The following is a 19,439-nucleotide window of genomic DNA, read 5'->3' as shown; positions in this document are numbered from 1 at the left end:
GGAAGCAATGGAGGAGAAGGTAATCGAGCAGGCAGAGGAGTGGATACCTGTTAAAAACAGGAAGAGAAAATCCGGCCAGGTCCCCAAAGCCTTCCAGCAAAGGGGGAAAAGACAACTGCACGAGGGAGGGACGGACAGCTCTTCGGATGGGGAAGACGGGTGCACAGAATGTCATCACCACCAGAAGAAGAGACAGAGCGCTGTAGATAAAGAGGAGGGCATTTCCTCCCAACCAGAAACAACGGACCCCCCGATGTCCACCCTCCACCCAGTGAGAACCAGGGGGTACCCACTGCCCCACAACTACAGGTAACTGAGAGCTGTGATCCTCTGACAGTCCCATTGTCAGACACAGAACTGGACGGTGCGGACCCTTGCCTTGGCTCAATGACTCCAGAGCGGGTAAATGACCCCAGTGAGGAGCTGGATAGCTACCTCAGCCCAGCGAAGGTCCAGCACTTCGTGCTCACCATGGGGATGTAGACAGCTACCCCAGAGACAGGACAGTCAAATGGACAATGGTAACCCATAAACTGGGATTAAAAAAGGTTCATTTGCTATAGTATAACAGGGCACCCACTCAGTAGGTGGGTTCTGCTGAAGCCACAGCTAAATACTGAGAGACTGGATGGTTAATAAAGGGAACTGTAAATAGGATAACTGTAAATTCGAGTAATTCAATCTGTTCTTTGTAATGTTAAGACATACAATGTATATATCTATGAACGACATGACCAATTGTACAAGTACCAAAGATTTATTTCGATGAATAAAGTATATTTTGAAATAAAAAAAGTTGACCTTGACCGACTGTTACAGACTGGGACGTTCCAAGGCCCAGGACTACGTGCTGAGGGACACATTAAACCTTGGGGCAGCTGCTGCCCAGGCACAGAGGGGAAAGACCACTGTCTGAGGGCTTTCTATTGAGGTGAATCCATTCAGTTATCAGTCCTTCCTGGAGCCTCAAATGTATGTAAATCTAGTCTTGGACAAGTCACAACTGCCTTTGGTTTGTTTGGTGGATAGAGTCAAGCTCCAATGTTTGTTGTTTCTCCATATGTGACAGTACAGAACCAAACTGCTTTACTGCCTGTGTATATAAAGATAGCTTTATGAATAAAGTATATTTTTGAAATTAAAATAACAGGTGAACTGAGTAGATCCCAAGAGGAACACTGGAGCTCTCCCTGTGTCCTGGTCAACATTTATCCCTCAGCCCACACTGGTACCACAGACGGTGGTGTTGCCATAGTCTTACCACACCATAGGGCTGCTCTCTCATTGGTGAGAGATGACTGGTGGTGATTACCCTGCGGGCCACCATACCTCAGACAAGGGGAGAGGTTGGGAAGGAGGGTCCGTCATGGTAACCTCAGACAGTGATGGGAATTGAACCCTTGCTGTTGGTATCACACTGCTTCACAAACCGCCCCCTTCAGCATTTCAATACACAACAGAGAATTACCAACATTAAGTTCTCAGGGGCTCACTGAACACAGTGGAAATTACAGAAAATCATATTGATTCTGATATAAATGGTTGTCATGTGGGGAGACACCCCTCCCATTGTCTGAACATGTCCCTATTTAACTGCTGAGAGAAAGCTCGATCTGTCTGTGTATCTGACCCTGTGGAGAGTTCTCTCTCCTGGACAGAATCATTCCTGTTCCAGCCAGGGACATTGTAAACATGTTCCAGCCTGACTGGACCCTGCACTGTAGGTCCCAGTGTCTGATCAGCAGCTGGACTGGAAATGTACCCGCAGGGGAGAATGGTCTGACCATCCTGAGGGTTTCTCACTCTTTATGAAGCTGATTTTCCTCATGGTTTCAGCTCATTACAATGTTCCCCTGTAATATTTCCCTGGAGTGGACACACTCCAGATTGTGTCATTTCCATGTTGAAGACAGCAGTTAGTGCTCTTGGGTGTGAGACAGAGAAAACCCAATGTCCCAGGTCATTGGCGTGCTGTTACTCAGTGAGGTTTATACTCTACATTTTAAGGACAGAATCTGCAATTCATCATCACAATCTCAAAGAAAAGAGGCAAAGGGAAGAAAAATAAATACTTACTGTTAAAAATGTGATGCTGTCCTGTTCCCTCAGCTCTTGTTCAATATCCTGAACAGTGAGTGAAAGGGATGAGATTTCCTCTGTTATCTTTGCAATCCTCTCCTTCATCTCCTGACTGTGTTTCTCTTTTTCCAGTTTCAGATCTTCCAACACAATCCTCTCTTCCTCACGGAGAAACTGATGAAGTTTTTCAAATTCAATTTTAATTTGTTTCTCTGTTTTTACGCCTTGGTCCTTTGGGAAATAATAATCAGATTGAACAAAAACAAATGAAGAGTTTTAAAATGTTGTTCAGCCGGAGCAGTCATAGAGTCATAAAGATGTAGAGCACAGAAACAGACCCTTCAGTGAGACCCATCCATGCTGACCAGATATGCAAAATTAATCTCGTCCCGTTTGCCAGCACTTGGCCCATATCCCTCCAAACCCTTCTGATTCATACACCCATCTCGATGTCATTTAAATGTTATTCTTGTCCCAGCCTCCACCACCTCCTCTGGCCGTTCATTCTGTACATGCACCACCCTCTTCACAGGTCCCTTTAAAATCTTTCTCATCTCACCTTAAACCTCTGGCCTGCAGTTTTAGCCTTCACGACCCTAGAGAAAAGACCTGAGCTATTAATCCAATCTCTGCCCCTCATTATTTCGTAAACTTCTATAAGGTCATGCCTCAGCCTCCAATGCTCCAGGGAAAACAGCCCCAGCCTATTCAGCCTCTCCCTAAAACTCAGTTCCTCCAACCCTGGCAGCACTTTGTAAATCTTTTCTGAAGCCTTTCTCGTTTCACAGCATCTTTCCTGCAGCAGGGAGACCAGAATTGAATTCCAGCAGTATTCCAGAAGTGGTATAACTAATGTTCTGTACAGTCACAACATGATCTCCTAACTCCTGTACCCAATGCACTGTTCATATCCGACTCATATCAGTAAATTATTAAAACTTTCCCAATCTGGTCAAATCCATGATGTGTAGAAACATTTTCTCTGGATCCACATTTTCAAATCCTATTAGAATTTTTAAAAATTCTAACAGGTTAGCCTCAGTCTTCTCTTTTCCAAAGAAATGATTCACAACCTGTTCAATCATTTCTAAAAGTGCTAAATTCTGATAGAACATAGAACATTACAGCGCAGTACAGACCCTTCGGCCCTCGATATTGCACCGACCTGTGAAACCAATCTGAAGCCCATCTAACCTATACTATTCCATTTTCATCCATATGTGTATCCAATGACCATTTAAATGCCCTGAAAGTTGGCAAGTCTACTACAGCTGTAGGCAGGCCATTCCATGCCCCACCTATTCTCTGAGGAAAGAAACAACCTCTGATATCTGTCCTATATTTATCACCCCTCACTTTAAAGCTATGTCTCCTTGTGCTAGCCATCACCATCTGAGGAAAAAGGCTGTCACTGTCCAGCCTATCTAACCCTCTGATTATCTTACATGTCTCAGTTAAGTCACCTCTCAACCTTCTTCTCTCTCATGAAAATATCCAGGTTAGTTCATGCAATATCTATTTATAATATGGAGACTGGAATTCTGCCCAGTGCAATTCTGAATGGTTACAATTCTGTACAAAATATAGAACAAAGTAAGATCATAACTACCTGAATGTGGGACAGTGTTTTCTCATAATCACTTTTGACATTTTCACATTCCTTCTTCTTCTCCTGAATTGGCTTCAGGGAGGTTTCCAGTTCCCCCTGAACAAAACCATCAATTAATTAGCACGTTTTCAGAAAAACAATCCCCAAAAATGAAACATCATTAAATTGAAATTTATAATGGGCATAGCTTCAGGATGATTGGGGGAATGATTAAATCAAGTCTGAGAAAAACATTCATTCAATTAGTGGCATTTGTCTGGAATTTGCGGCCTAGTTTGATTGTGGAGGTATGAGAGATGTTGTAACCTGCAACACTGTGGGTCAGGTGCTGGAAAGTGGGATCAGTATGGGTGGCTGCAAATTTGTGTTCAGACTGAATGGCCTCTTTCTGCCAGAACTTTCTCTGGTTTTATTGAACGAAGGTCATAAAAGTACAAATGTTGCTTCATGGGGTTCAGTGTAACAAACACAGCCAGAGAAGTCGTAAATGAAACTCACTCTGGAGAGGTGATGCATTGGGAGAGAATCCACAATGACTGGTCAGACACTGAGAGGTGTAGAGGCACAGAAGGACTTTAGAGAACCTGTCCACAGATTCCTGAAGGTAGCAACACAGGAAGGTAAGGTTATTCATGAGATATGGAAACTTTATTTAATGGTCAGTGTGTAAACTATAAGAGCAGGATGGATACATTTGAATTGTAGAAATCATTAATAAGGGCACAGCTAGAACACTGAACCCCGTTCTGCTCACCACATTACAGGAAGGATAGGCCCACACCACAGCAGTGTGTGACCATGGAGAATTGTACACACAAGAAAAGATGAAATAAACCAGGCCTATTTCCATCGGGATGGGGCAGACTGAGGAGATCGAATTGAGCTTTACGTAATTATGAAGGGCACTGAGAAATTGGATAGGAAGGACATATCTTCCTGAGCAGAGATTTCATTGATCGAGTCAGTGGAATTGCTGAAAGAATTAGCTGGAAACTGAGATAGCTTTTCACCCAGTTTGGGTTTCACTGCCTGAAAATGTGGGAGAGACAGAAACCCTTGTCACAGTGTGACAATGCTGTCACTTTAAGAGGTTATTTGTCCTGGCTTTTTTGAAGAGAGGTTGTAAGGCAAAGGTACTGGACTAGCTACTGAAGACCTTGTGAGTAAACAGCTTGGGGGACATTGGGTTTTTTTTACCAGCCTGAATGGGTGTGGCCAGCTCTCCTCTCTCTGGGTTTTGGTTTTTTCAGTTACATTAGAAGATATTAGGGTCTCAAAAGAAACTTCAGTGAACGTCGCTTCACTGCTACTTTCTCTACATCTTCTCGAGATGTTGTTTTTCTCTTTAATTGGAGAACTACATGTGAGAATCCGTGTCTGAATTTTCCATTTTCCAAGGGGTGTGTTTATTGGATTTTCCGACATTGGAACAGTTAATTAGTAATATTCGCTGCATCTATTATTAAGTTATTCTAAATTCCTCTTTCTTTGGTTGTATTTTAATGAAACTGTTTAAATAAGTTGTGCTTTGCTGAACATCGAGTAGTTTGACCAGTTGCATCAGATTTATGGACGGTATGGTGGCTCAGTAGTTAGCACTGCAGCCTCACAGGGTCCTGGGTTTGATTCCAGCCTCAGGTGACTGTCTGTGCGGAGTTTGCACATTCTCCCCATATCTGCGTGGGTTTCCTCTGGGTGCTCCAGTTTCCTCCTACAATCCAAAGATGTACAGGTTCGGTGAATTGCCCATAGTGTTCAGCAATGTGTAGGTTAGGTGCATTAGTCAACGGTAAATGTAGAGTAATAGGGTCAGGGAATGGGTCTGGGTGGGTTACACTTTGTAGTGTCAGTGTGGACTTGTTGGGCCAAATGGCCTGTTTCTGCACTGTAGGGAGTCTTAAAAAAACATGTTCTTCTAAAGATCTGGTACAGACACTGTGTAATTGCCTTTAAAATAAGAAAAAGTTAGAGTCTGGGCTATCTTCTTAAAATATTTAAAGGGGTTACGGTCTGGTCCATAAAAACAGTCAAAACATTTTCCAAGGCTCCAGAACAGACGCTGGAAAGTGGGATCCGGACTGATGGCTCTTTATCTGCCAGCACAGATACAATAGGCTGAGCAGACACATTGGAGCAGGAGTAGGCCAGTCAGCCCCTCAGGCCGTGCTGTGCTATTCTAGATCAGGGCGAATCATGTACATCAGTGCCATTTTCCTGCACTATCCCCATATCCCCATGATGTCATCACTATCTAGAAATCTCTGGATCTGTGTCTTGAACATACTCAATGACTGAGTTTCCACAGGTCTGTGGGGTGAAGAATTCCAAAATTCACCACCGTCTGAATGGTCTCCCTCTGTGCTGTAAATTTCTGTGTTTCTGTTGTTGTTGGTGGTGTTCCTTGTCCCTGATTCATGGGGTTTCTGCTGAATTTAGTTCCCACAAGTCCTTCATGTGCCTGATACCACGCTCCCTGCAGTAACAGCTCTGCTCAGAACTCGGTCACAGCAGGAGCCACCCAGGAGGACAGCGGGACTCCAGCCTGGGATTATTCACTGTCACAGCAGACTTCTCCAATGGGTTATGGAGCAGTAAAGAGAGGCAGCAGGTCCCTGTCCAAGTGAGGCAGCCTGGCTGGATAAAGGCACAGGCGTGGTCTGAGACAGACATGAGGGGGTTTACACAACAGGAGTGTGAAATGAAAAGGGCCAGATGATGGTGGGAAGGGGGAAAGGCATCGGCAAGGAAGAAAACTTAAAGGATGTGGTTGGAGAGAGTTGGAAGAAGCAGAGTGGAGAGTTTCACTGATGGGATATGGGGGACAAGGAAGGGGGGGAGTTACATATTCAGAGTGAGAAACTGAATTGGATGATGAGGCTGTTGGTAAGGGCGAGAGAGTGGGGGTGTTGGACAAGGGGCAGTGTCAAGGTTAGGCTGGATGGATCTGAGCTTGGAGGTGGTGATGCTCAGGGAAGTCACTAGAAATTCTGAAATAGGGCACAGTGACAGGGGGAGTGAGGAGCATGGCAGAGGGTGGGGAACAGAGGAAAAGATTAGATCATCAAGTGTCAAGGTTACAAACTCCTTTCACATGGCCTCCTAAATGTTAAACGTTCCAAATTCTTGTTTTAAAACATCTCTCTGGCCTTGTCTTCCCTGTTTCTCTGGAATGTCCTTCAGCCTCACAATCCTGTCAGACACCGGCTGTCATCAAATTCTGAACATCCCTGATTTTCATCACTCCCCCATTGGTGGCTGAACCTTTAGCAGCCAGGACCCCAAGCTTCTGGAAAATTCTCCCAAAATCTCTTCATCTCTCTCTCTCTCTCTCTCTCTCTGTCTCCCCCTCTCCCTCAGGAGGATAAACCTCTCCCTGTTTGACCAAGCTTCTGGCTATGGCCCTCATATCACCTGATGTGGTTTGGTGTCTAAGTTTACTTCATAACATTCCCGGTAAGGGCCTTCGCAAGTTTTCTGACATTAAAACACTGAATAAATATAAATTTTCATTGTTGTTCTAAAGTGAAAAAAATAATCCAATTGCTAAGTAATTGAAGGGTAATTAGTGAAAGATGGTCAAACTTGAATCTCTGAATGTTCCCTGTTCAGGATTCCATTCTCTGTTTTCATCACCTCCTCTAATCCAATTCTGGCCTCTTGAACACCCCCATTTTAATCACTCCCCCATCGGTGTCGCCACCTTTTGCATTCCAGGCCCTGAGCTTCGAGAGTGTTCTCTCTCAACCTCTCTCTCTCTCTCTCTCCCCCTTTCTCTTTCTCTTTCAGGAAAATAAACTTTTCCTCTTTGACCAAGTCTCTGATCATTGTTCTAACATCATCTGATGTGACTCAGTGTCCAATGTAATTGTAGAATATTCCTCTGAAATACCTATGATGTTTTATTAGATTAAAAGCATTGGATAATTGTCAGTTTTTGTTGTCATTGTAAAAGGTAGCTTTGACTAAAGGAAATCTACCACCCTCTGTCATTGATCAGAAGGAAAAACATTTACTAAGTAGTTGAATAATAATCATTGTGAGACATGCAAACCTGAGTCTTTGAATGATCCCTGCAGGATTCTGCATTTTATTTTACTCAGTGTCTCCTCACCTTAAACTCTTCAGCAGCTTCTTCCACTGGCAGCACCTCATGGTTTTGATGACTTTTTGAAGACTGGCAAATGTGACAGATGAGTTGATTATCAGTTTTACAGAATAATTTCAGTTTCTCCTTGTGTCGGCTGCATTCCTGCTGAATTTCACCACCTCCACCGCTTTTCACAAATGATTCCACGATGTTGGAGAGAATGCGGTGGGCTCTCAGGGTCCTCGAGGAAGTCTCCTTTCTACAGACAGGACAGCAGGCAGTGTCCGCTTTCTCCCAGTACTGGGTCACACAGGATCGACAGAAGCTGTGATCACAGTCGAGTAAGACAGGATCTTTATACAGATCATGGCAGACAGCACAGGAAAGATCATCTTCCATCGTGAAGGATTAATCTCTGTGCTTTGTGCTCAAAGTAAAATGATGATCAGTGTTCAGTGAAATACTTTCAGTTTCGTTTCCTGATTCCAGCAGCAACATTATAAACAGATTCCAGAAAAAGGCAGGGCAAGGTAGGAAGATAAACAGATCACAGATAAACAAGATTGGTTCATTAATTTTTAACCAGGTGTGGGAAATAAGAAATGTAGTTTTCTGCAGGCGTTATAGAAATGTAATTGTTGTAAGTGCTGGTGGAGTGTAATTTCTGTAGAAAGGGAAAGGGGTAAGACATTATACAAACGGTCATGGAATTCTTGTAGCATGTAGCATACTTAAGGCTAAGACTTTAATGAATATAAGGGGTCTTTTAAAGAAGTAGTTTTAAAGAAAATAGTTTGAAGCTCGGAAATAACTATGGAGTGTTGTCACTGACCACAAAAGAAGAAGAAAGGGCATTTTCACAATAAAGCTTACAGTAACAGAACAAGGAATGCAGACATCCAAGGACAGCCTGGTACATAAAGAAGGAAAGAGAAAAACAAGTGAAGTAATTATCTTAAGGTTAGTCACAAGTAAAGGCCAAATAAGGGAATGAGATGAAATAAATGATTATGATAGGGTAAGAATAGGGAAAGGGGATGTGAGCCTGCAACACACAAACTGTATAAAAATGTTTGCATAACTGATATCTTTGCTCTTTTTGCCAGGTTAGCGGGGTGCCAGGACTTGCAAGTTCATAATAAATTGTCCTTGTTTCCATGGCTTTGTCTCCGGCTGATTTATAAGTGAGTTTTGTTTCTAACAATTTGGGGGCCTCGTCCAGGATCCAAAACTCCGACCGCTCGACACTCTTGGGACGATGGGGGAGGTGCACCTCGCCGATTTCGGCGATCTCTTACTCCATTGTTTGCCGCTTGCGGTTTGGGCGAGTATGAGCCGGACTGGGAGACCCTGGAAACAAGGAGGGGTTTTGCAGTGACCATAAGAGCTGCAGGTATTGCCGCGCAGGTTAGGAGCCGGCTGCGACCAGGTAATTCTGTGCACAGACTAAGGTAAGAAAAGTGACCTTGAAGTATTGCCTTGGTGGTCGGGACAACCATAAGTGGTCGGGAAACGTACGAGAAGTACGGGGAATTGGTGAGATCTAAATTAAAGCGTATGTCAATGGAAAATAGCCCGTGTCAGAAGGGCTAGTAGCTGAAGGGCTGCTGAGGGTGCACTTCGTAACTAACTTATGGCCAGACGTCTAGAAAAATAGTCAAAAAAAAGTTAGAAGACTTGTGAGAAGCTCAAAGTGTCTGTGAGACACTGTGTGTGTGTGTGTGTGAGTGAGAGAGAGAAGAGCTGTACAGCGAGTAGAAAGTTTAACCCTTTGTGATCCGGTTTGAATGCACATTTGTTTGTTGGTGATTGAATGTTAACAGTTGAAGTCTCAAAAAGCGTATAATTGGTCAGATTAATCAGACGAGTACGGTGTCTAGTCAGGACCCTGAAGGGGGTGTGGAAGAAGTGACACCGGACCTCGTTAAGATTAATTAAAATTTGCAGTAATGGGAGGCACGGGGTATTGCCTGTGTAACGATCGATCTGTAAATAATGTTAAAGGGGAATATATTCCGCCCGACAGTCTTTGGGGAGAATGTTGGTAATTGGGAATACCAAGACTACAATAATAAAATATTGTTGTTTCGTTTGGACTAGAGAAAGTATTAAGGCACCTGGTATTTTTTTTTGGCCCAAGTATGGGTCCGATGAGAATTGGCTATGTCAAGATTTTAATATATATGTCAATCGAAAAGAACCTACAGTCAAAAAGAGTCCGATTATGCGGCTTGTTGGATAGAGAGCGCGGGAGTAAAATTATGTTCCATGAATACGGAGGAATCAGGGAAAGAACAAAAGAAAAGAATGAAAAAGGGAAGCCACAATGGAATCCCTTAATGTGTTTGCCGCCCCCATATACTACTCCCCGGAATGAGCCTACAGCTCCCGAAGTAGAACCGAGTCCAGACATAGAAAGGGGAATGGACTCTGAACTAAAAGATGCAGAACCTAGGGGTTCAGCATCACTCGAGCCAACACACGTAAAGGAGGGGCAGAGATAATGGAAAATGTAAAATTATGTCCCTTAAGAGAGGTTCTGATTGGGGAAGGTACAATCGGATATATAAATGCTCCCTTAACGAGCAGTGAAGTTAGGGTCTTTAAAAAGGAAATGAAAAGTTTAACATAAATTCTCAAAAGTTGACCCTCATTGGGAAAATAATGACAGAGAAGATAGGGAGTCAACGCGAGATCTCAGAAAAATGGTAATATTAGGAATTAAAGAGGCGGCACCAAGATCACAAAACTTTATTAAGGCCTTTGAAGTACGACAAGAGAAGGATGAAACCCCTTTTGCATTTCTTCAAAGACTCAAGGAGGCCACAAGGAAGTATTCGGGAATGGATCCCGATAATCCGGTAGCACAGGGACTCTTAAAGGTCCAGTTTGTAACTAAATCACGGCAGGACATACAAAAGAAATTACAGAAATTAGATGGATGGAGTGAAAGACAGATGGAAGAATTGTTACGTGAGGCACAGAAAGTGTATGTGAAAAGGGAAGACGAGAAGCAGAAACAGAAAGCCAAAATGATGGTGCCTGCAGGAGAAGAAATAACAAAAAGAAGAATTGGATCAAGGGATAACAGGAAAGGTAGGGGAGGATACGAAAGACAAGGGTCAGATACCCGAGAAAGGAGGCAACAGGCAGGGTGTTATCATTACGGGAAAGTAAGGCATTTTAAACGGGAATGCCTGGAATTAGTATGAGAAAGGGAAGTCGTTTCCCTAATGACCTTCGATGAAGACTGGAGGAGTCTGAGGTTCCTTCCTCATGATACTCACCAGGAAGCTTTGATAAATCTAAAGGTGGGACCGAAAGGGGAGGAGACAGTATTTTTGGTAGATACGGGAGCGGCCCGGTCATCCCTAAGTTTTAGACTTACTGGCGTTAAATTAACTAACCAAAGAATCAGGGTTTTTGGAGTAAAAAATGAAGAATTCTTTGTCCCCATTTTTGAGCCAACTTTAATTAAGGGAAGTAGTGAAGAAATAACAGGACAGTTCTTATATATCCCTGACCTCAGGAGCAATTTACTGGGTAGAGATTTGATTATTAAATTAGGCCTAAAAATAGAGGTAGGAAATCGTAATGTGACTGTAAAAATGGCCACCGAGTGATGAAAAACAAATCCATCCTGATGTATGGGCAAAGGATGGTAATCCAGGTCGGTTAAATATTGATCCGATAAGGATTACACTAAAACAAGAAAATAAAATAGTACGTGTAAAACAATACCCAATATCCCTAAACGGCCGCAGAGGTCTACGACCAGTTATAGATTCGTTGATAAAAACTGGCTTATTGGAACCATGCAGGTCACCCTTTAATACTCCGATATTGCTTGTCCGCAAACCAGACGGAACCTATCGACTGGTGCAGGATCTTAGAGCAGTAAATCAATTGGTTCGAACACGGCACACGGTGGTACCCAATCCATATACTTTGCTCGGTAAAATACCGTGTGAACATCGCTGGTTTAGTGTGATAGATTTAAAAGATGCATTCTGGGCTTGTCCTCTAGCCACAGAAAGCCGTGACATGTTTGCTTTCGAATGGGAGGATCCATACACGGGTAGAAAACAGCAGTTCCACTGGACAGTACTTCCCCAGGGATTCACGGAACCACCTAATTTGTTTGGGCAAGTACTGGAGCAAGTCCTTGAACAATTTACAATGCCCAAGGGGATGATACTGTTACAATATGTGGATGATCTACTTGTATCTGGACTAAAGAGAAATGAGGTGAGCGAGGTTACCAATAGACTGTTAGATTTCCGAGGGAAACAGGGTCTAACGGTATCCAAGAATAAGTTACAATATGTAGAAAAAGAGGTAAAATACTTAGGACACCTCATCAGTGAAGGCACGAGGCGTATTAACCCCGAAAGGATTAAAGGAATAACAGAACTACCTCTACTGACCACCAAAAGAGAGTTACGGCAGTTCTTGGGGCTAGTGGGCTATTGTAGATTATGGATAGAAGCGTACGCCCAGAAAACAAAGGGGTTATATTACAAATTGACAGAATCTGAACATGAAAAACTACAATGGACCGAAGAAGAAAAGGAGGGATTACAGGAATTAAAACGAAGCTTGAAACAAGCTCCCGTGTTAGCCCTCCCTTCCCTCCCGTGTTAAATCAAAAGGCAGGAAGATGGTTGACGTACTCAAGAATTCTAAAATATGAAGCTATCCTTATAGAGAGAGATGACCTGGTGTTAACAACAGATGCTTGTTTGAGCTCAGTCACCTTCATGTGGAAGGGAGAACCCCTAGACATGGGAGAAATAGAACATGACTGTTTAGATATTATTGAGTATCCGACCAGAACAAGAGCAGACTTAAAGGATATTCCCCTACATGAAGGAGATAGGCTGTTTATAGATGGGTCGTCAAGAGGAGTACAAGGAAGAAGACATAATGGATGTGCAGTAGTAGACGGTAGTGAAAACCGCACAGTTGAGGCTGACTGGTTACCTAACACGTGGTCAGCCCAAACTTGCGAATTATGTGCCTGAAACCAGGCCTTAAAGCGATTAGAAAATCGGGATGGGACAATTTACACTGACTCTAAGTATGCCTACGGGTGGTCCATACCTTCAGTAAAATATGGCAAGAACGTGGTCTAATCAATAGCCGGGGAAAGGAATTAATACGCAAAGAATTGATAGGACAAATGTTGAAAAGTTTGGAATTACTCCGGGAAATAGCTATTGTCCATGTACCTGGGCGTCAGAAGGAGAACACTCTAGAAGCAAGAGGGGAATTACCAACTGTAGAGTTCAATGATAAGTTTTTAAAGAATTATATTGTGGCGTTCGGGTTTTTTTTTTGTCTGTCCTTAGGAAGAAGGGTCTGTTGACCCAGACACCTCCACTTGAGTTCGCCGTACATCGAATACAGCCGGGTGAATGGGTCCTGATCAAAACCTGGAAAGATACCAAACTGCACCCAAGCTGGGAGGGACCGTTCCTAACCCTCCTGACTACTGAAACAGCCATTCGAGCTGTGTGTTAAGGGCCTGGTGGACGCTCCTTTCCCTTCTCCAGAGTGGCAAGCTCATCTTACAAACAACCCTCTGAAAATCAAGCTGAGTAAAAAGAATGGACTGAGATAAGAGACTATTAAGTATTGGTTAAAAAAAGTTGTATCTCAAAACAATTGTAAGTGTTGCGTGGACTCACTCCTCCCTGGCATACAAAGGGTTAGGGAATAGACAGATAGGGTTGTGAGCTGAAATGAGTGGTCAGCTTTATATTGTTATGATCATATTGGCGCTAGCTGCCAAGGGGGGGGGTGGGAGAAATCACTTTGTCAGTATTATGCTAAACTAAAAGGGCGTACCAACTGCTGGGTATGTGCGGAGATCCCACACCATGGGGAATCAGGAATTCCTCTCACAGTATTACCACTTACCAAAGAAGAAGTGTACGACATACAACAATTTGACTCGGGCTCAAATGATACAAAATAGGAATTTGAGAGGGGTAATTATAACTCTGCGGGATGGTTCCCTCGACCAGCCCCGAAAACCCTGAGTGCTATCGATGGCCTTAACCGAAAGGAGCAGTAAATACCACTTGTTTCTGTAATCAGAATGATACCACACCCTTCCGACTAGAAAGATAATCCTGTGTCTACACCACTCAAGCCACTCCACGATCATTCCCCAAATATTAAACATATTGGGTATGCGGCCTGAAGGCCTATCCGTTTATTCCCGGAGAAAAATACATTTGTGTGACCGAATGTGTAACAATACATGCATGTTATGATGTTGATCAAACTCTGCCTTAAAGCCAGAAAGGCTGGAGTGGCTGCTGCTATCTTGCCTACATAATTCCCCATTTGAGGTTGTTAGAGAGAGCCCCAAAAATACGTCGGAATAAACTAGGAGGAAGGCGGGTAACCCGGGAAGTAACCGAAGGGGATCTCCTCCTCTGGACTTTGATACCCATGTATGGCTCTGCTCGAGCAGGACTAGAAATACAAAAGTTGGCAGCTTCCCTGGAAGAGTTGGCCAATAATACTGCCAATGGCCGAAACCCAATCCTAAGTGGCAGCCATAACAACCGAAATGATTGCCACTAGACTAACGACCCTTCAGAACAGGATGGCTCTGGATTATATTCTAGCAGAGAAGGGTGGTACCTGTGCACTAATTGGAGAGGAATGTGGTACGTACATACCTGAGGTCTCCTCTAACATTACTGATATCTCCAAACATGTGCGAGACAAAATCGCCAAGATAAGGGAGGCCGGTAATCGGTACCAGAACGAAAAAGGATGGGAATGGGGGAATTGGGAATTGACTAGTTGGGGAAGGTGGTTAGTAAATCAAGCTATCTATGGATTATTGATATTAGTGGGTCTGGTGGTAGGGCTCAATGTCCTAAAATGGGTAATGAGCCGACTGATGACATCCCTTGGGGAAGAAACCCAAATAAATCATCAGATGCTTTTACAAGCAGCAGGTGTTATGCAACAGAGAAAGTCAAAGAATGTTTCTGGAGTTCGAGGGATGAAAAACACAAATGTAAAATGTAAGATTGTGAACATCATTGCCAAAAGGGGTAAGAGGACAGAAAATAAGAAAATGAATTAAAGGAGACTTAGTAAGTGCAGAAACTACAGATTTAAAAAAAAGGAAAGGGGGAATTGTGGGAAATAAGAAATGTAGTTTTCTGCAGGCGATATAGAAATGTAATTGTTGTAAGTGCTAGTGGAGTGTAATTTCTGTTAATGGGGGGAGGAGTGAGACATTATACAAACGGTCATGGAATTCTTTTTGTCCCTCGAACTCCAGAAACATTCTTTGACTTTCTCTGTTGCATATCACCTGTTGCTTGTAAAAGCATCTGATGATTTATTTGGGTTTCTTCCCCAAGGGATGTCATCAGTCGGCTCATTACCCATTTTAGGACATTGAGCCCTACCACCAGACCCACTAATCCATGTAGCATGTAGTATACTTAAGGCTAAGACTTTAATGAATATAGGGGGGCTTTCAAAGAAGTAGTTTTAAAGAAAATAGGTTTAAGCTCGGAAATAACTATGGAGTGTTGTCACTGACCACAAAAGAAGAAGAAAGGGCATTTTCACAATAAAGCTTATAGTAACAGAACAAGGAATGCAGACATCCAAGGACAGCCTGGTACATAGATAAGGAAAGAGAAAAACAAGTGAAGTAATTATCTTAAGGTTAGTCACAAGTAGAAGCCAAATAAGGGAATGAGATGAAATAAATGATTATGATAGGGTAAGAATAGGGAAAGGGGATGTGAGCCTGCAACACACAAACTGTATAAAAATGATTGCATAACTGATATCTTTGGGCTTTTTGCCAGGTTAGCGGGGTGCCCGGACTTGCAAATTTGTAATAAATTGTCCTTGTTTCCATGGCTTTGTCTCCGGCTGATTTATAAGTGAGTTTGGTTTCTAACACAGGGAATCAGTCTGCCTCACTGGTCTGACTTTGTTTCTGGTCAGTAAAAAAAAAATCTATGTTTTCATCTTATTCTTAAGGAGGACAAAGACAGAGCAGCTAATCTGGAGAGGAGTGCTTTAAACTGTGTTCCCACAGGAGTCTGCAAGGGCCGTTCCATCTGACAGTCCTTGGTTCACTCCACTCCCACCAACGAAGCCCCAGGTACCTTCCCCTGCAGCAAGAAAAGATGCAAAACCTGCTGCTCACCACCCATCTCACCTCCATCCAGGGCCCCAGACAGCCTACCAGGTGAGACAGAGGTTCACCTGCCTCTCTACCAACCTAGTTAACTGTATCAAGTACTCTCAATGTGGTCTTCTCCACATCAGGGAGACTGAACGTAAACTTAGGGAATGGTTCACTGAGCATCGCAGCTGGGCCTGCAGGGGCCAACCAGACCTCCCAGTCACCGCCCATTTCAATTTCCCTTCCCACTCCCTTTCTGACATGACCATCCTTGGCCTCTTCCATTGCCAAAACAAACCACAGCTCCTATTGGAGGAACAACACCTTATCTATCACCTGGGCACACTAGAGCCCAGAGGATCCAACATTGAGTTCTCCAATTTCAAATAACCTCCATCTCCAACGCCCGACTCCATTCCCAGTCCCTCCCCCTCACTTCCACAATCACTGCCACCAATTGAATTCATTTTCCCATTGACCAACCAGGTGGTACAGTCGACCTATCTTCACCTGTCCTCACCTCACTATCCTGCCCTCACCACCCCCTTTATCTGGAGCTCCCCCCACACCCACCCCTAGTCTTGAAGAAGGATTACAACCGAATTGTTAACATCTCCACCTCCTGGTGCTGCCTGGCTTGCTGTGTTCTTCCAGCCTCCTGCCGGTCTGCACCAACATCTCAGGGCACACTCCCAGGCAGCAGCTGCACACATTCCGCAACCACAGACATTGGCATTCAACATGTGCCAGCCTCTCCACAACATCATGGCACAGCTCCCATCCACTTACAGTATGTGTCTGCACTTTAATGTTGTCCTTTGGGTCACACCGGTAACTATCATTGGAACGCTGCTGCCAGGATACTTTGCTCACAGGGACAGTCACCCAGCTCATGGATTGGACCAGGCTCCCTCAGGGCTGTTTCCCAGCTCTCTCAGTGCACACTCACTCAGCACCTCCCTGGATGCTCACAGCATCCCAGCCTCACCCTGCCCTTTTAGCACCCTGCCCCCTCAGTCCCACTTTAAAGCTCCCAGTCCTGCTGCCTTGCCTTACAGTCTGGTGCAGGCACAGAGCCAGGCAGTTTGTCAGCAGGAGTCAGTCAAGGGGCTGGACATCTTGCTGTGCGGCACAGTGCAGCATCAATCTCCCACCGAGAACACGTCCCATCTGCCGGGACAGCAGACAGACTGCATGTGCCTCAGACAAATGGCCACATCCCCAAGTCGAAGGGGAGTGGTCCTCAGTCGAGTCCAGTGAGGCTGCTGTCAGTCAGTGTGTCCCAGTTAGTGTGTCTCATGGTTAGTCAGCCGCGTGACCGGACATGGTCAGGGGTCAATCTCAGTGCAGCCTGAGGAGTGGGCCTGGGTCAGTCCTGCACACCAGGGGAATGAGCATTGGGGAGGGGTGTGGGGGGGGGGGGGGGGGTTATTATGGAGCACTGTCAGTGAAGGGAGCTGGAGACTTCAATGCTGGGGATTGTAGGCCGCAGCCTGGGATGTGCAAGGGAGGAGACGGTAGGGCATGGAGGCCCTGGGATGCTGTGGGAGGGGGTTGATGATCAGTCACTGCCAACATGGCCTCAGTGGGGTAGGGGAGGGTGCAAAGGGGCACAGAGCTGATTCCTTCTCCACCTGAACTGTCAGGATAATGGAAGACTCTCTGAGATACAATGATGGTTTGTGTGGGTGATGTGGGTTTGGGGGAGAAGGGTACCAGGCTCATGCAGCTACTGCCTCTCTTCAGTCTGACCAGGGGAGCACTCCTCGATATAAGGTCCCATGTCAAAGTGGCAAGATGTGTCATTCCATGGCCCTCCTTGTCAGACACAACATTGTCTCACTCGATAGAGGAACATGTTCAGCCGCAATTTCTCTGAGATGGGACTGTAGACTGTTCCCATTGCTAAGAACCTCTTCTGTTCCTATGTTCCTGACACAGGGTCATTGCCAGTGTGACCGATGGAGCCAGCTACAGCCGGTATCATTCCTGCAGTTGCTGAAATGTAACAATGGGGCAGGGAGTTACAGGAGGGACAGATGCACCAGGAAACCCTGGGCCAGCAGCAACCTGCAGCAGAAGCTGAACAGCCTCCACCAGATGAAGAGGTCACTGCTGAAGGGCTCCTCGGGATACATCACAGACTGAGGAGGGTCCGAGTCTTCATCCTCAATGCCATCTCCTCGGGATGAGTGAGGCACAGTATCAGAGCTGGATGGGGATGTCCCGGGACACTGTCACTGACCTATACCCACTGACCTATACTTGCGCCCACACCTCCCCCTCACCTCTCTCCAAGGCCCCAAGGGATCCTTCCATATCCGCCACAAATTCACATGCACCTCCACACACATCATTTACTGCATCCACTGCACCCGATGTGGCCTCCTATACGTTGAACAGGAGGTGATGGTCTAGTGGTATTATCATGAGACTATTTCTCCAGAAAATGAGCTAATGCTCTGGGGACAAAGGTTTGAAACCCGGTGGATTTTGAATTCAATTGTTGTCTGGTTCCTCTTTAAACAAGTTGGACGACTCCAACCAGAATATTATGAATGAATTTGCCCAGGTGTCCCACAATACTGCAGCGGTCAAATCCATGAAAACACAAGCTGGTCCCAACTTCATTCCGAACAAAGTGACAATAACCGTTAATACTGAACATACTACCTCTAATCCTATATGGCCCCTTAAGGTTATTACACTCCTTGAGTCTCCTGTATATTTATTTATGCAGTTGTTCTCTCTTTGGCTGTCTCTGGATCTGTAAAGGGGCTTTCTTCCTCTCCCTCTGTCTCTAGATGGGCCAGCCGGTCTCTGCCCCTTGCTATGCTGGTCACCACGGAAGGCCTTACAAAATTCAAAAAAAGCAGTCTCCAGGTGAACCCCTGATGTTATACCTTTCAGATGGTTTTCTGGAGCCTTCTATTTTTTTCTGGCCAATCAGGGAGAGCCACTTAATAGTTTGAAGCAGACGGAATCATTCGTTTCTGTGTAGCAGGACACAGTGCCTTTCTGATAGGGCCCCTATGTTTGGTGGGTAACTTGTTGGGGGTATGTCTGTCCAGAATAACTGTTGCCTTTTTCATGATGCTAATGTCATTCGTACCTGGCTGCTGTGTTTGCACTTTTTCTAGTGTGTGGGTTTTGTGATTTCAGATTTTTCTTGGTCAATGTCCCCAGCATCCCTTGCTGTTTGGCCAAGCTCACAATCTATCAGTGTTTTAGCAACCAGGAGGCTGCTACATTTCTCCCTTTTGAATGGAAAAAGGTTTATGTGAATGAAGTTCAAACCCAATTGTAAAAGTTGGTTAAGTTTGTTATTGGAGACCCTATGTGTTCATGTGAAAGCTATTGTCCACGTTGGTCAAGCCCACCATATAATTATATGTACAAAAGAGGAAAACTCTCGTCACGATAATCCATACAGTATCATGGTGCTTGGTAACTTTCAGTAATCAGAATAAATAGAAGTGACAACA

At 44.5% G+C, this 19,439-nt stretch overlaps 2 protein-coding genes across 6 annotated transcripts in view; one reads left to right on the top strand and one right to left on the bottom strand.

The window, feature by feature from the left end:
• Positions 1-8,511, bottom strand: part of LOC148140006 (E3 ubiquitin-protein ligase TRIM35-like) — a 22,747-nt gene extending 14,236 nt beyond the window's left edge. The window contains exons 1-3 of the mRNA XM_087979175.1: positions 7,800-8,511; positions 3,689-3,784; positions 2,077-2,310 (exon numbers count right to left, since the gene is read on the bottom strand). Of these exons, the coding sequence (XP_087835301.1) occupies positions 2,077-2,310; positions 3,689-3,784; positions 7,800-8,174 (705 nt within the window). The 5' untranslated portion in view covers positions 8,175-8,511. The remainder of the gene's footprint in view (positions 1-2,076; positions 2,311-3,688; positions 3,785-7,799) is intronic.
• On the top strand, positions 8,498-19,439 carry LOC148140005 (uncharacterized). Of its 5 annotated transcripts, XR_015753001.1 has the most exons (3): positions 8,687-9,226; positions 15,807-16,017; positions 17,896-19,439. XR_015753001.1 is itself a non-coding variant. In XM_087979176.1 (2 exons), the coding sequence occupies exons 1-2, from the start codon at positions 10,481-10,483 to the stop codon at positions 17,910-17,912; spliced, it is 408 nt and encodes a 135-aa protein (XP_087835302.1). In that variant the 5' UTR covers positions 8,687-10,480; the 3' UTR covers positions 17,913-19,439. The 5 variants fall into 5 exon arrangements, 1 of the variants encoding a protein (XP_087835302.1); XR_015753002.1 differs by lacking the exons at positions 15,807-16,017; positions 17,896-19,439 and adding an exon at positions 13,127-14,668 and having other exon boundaries at positions 8,498-9,226; XR_015753003.1 differs by lacking the exons at positions 15,807-16,017; positions 17,896-19,439 and adding an exon at positions 13,127-14,668 and having other exon boundaries at positions 8,687-10,871.

Source organism: Chiloscyllium plagiosum, unplaced genomic scaffold (assembly GCF_037043375.1).
Source record: "Chiloscyllium plagiosum isolate Xiang-an unplaced genomic scaffold, Cpla_swu_hap1 HiC_scaffold_35, whole genome shotgun sequence".
NCBI classification, from domain to species: Eukaryota; Metazoa; Chordata; class Chondrichthyes; order Orectolobiformes; family Hemiscylliidae; genus Chiloscyllium; species Chiloscyllium plagiosum.
Note: the sequence above shows the minus strand (reverse complement) of the source record. Positions and strands in the feature narration are given on the sequence as shown.

Coding starts and splice junctions, on each gene's coding strand:
- LOC148140005 (XM_087979176.1), top strand. CDS start 10,481: ATGGTAATATTAGGAATTAAAGAGGCGGCACCAAGATCACAAAACTTT.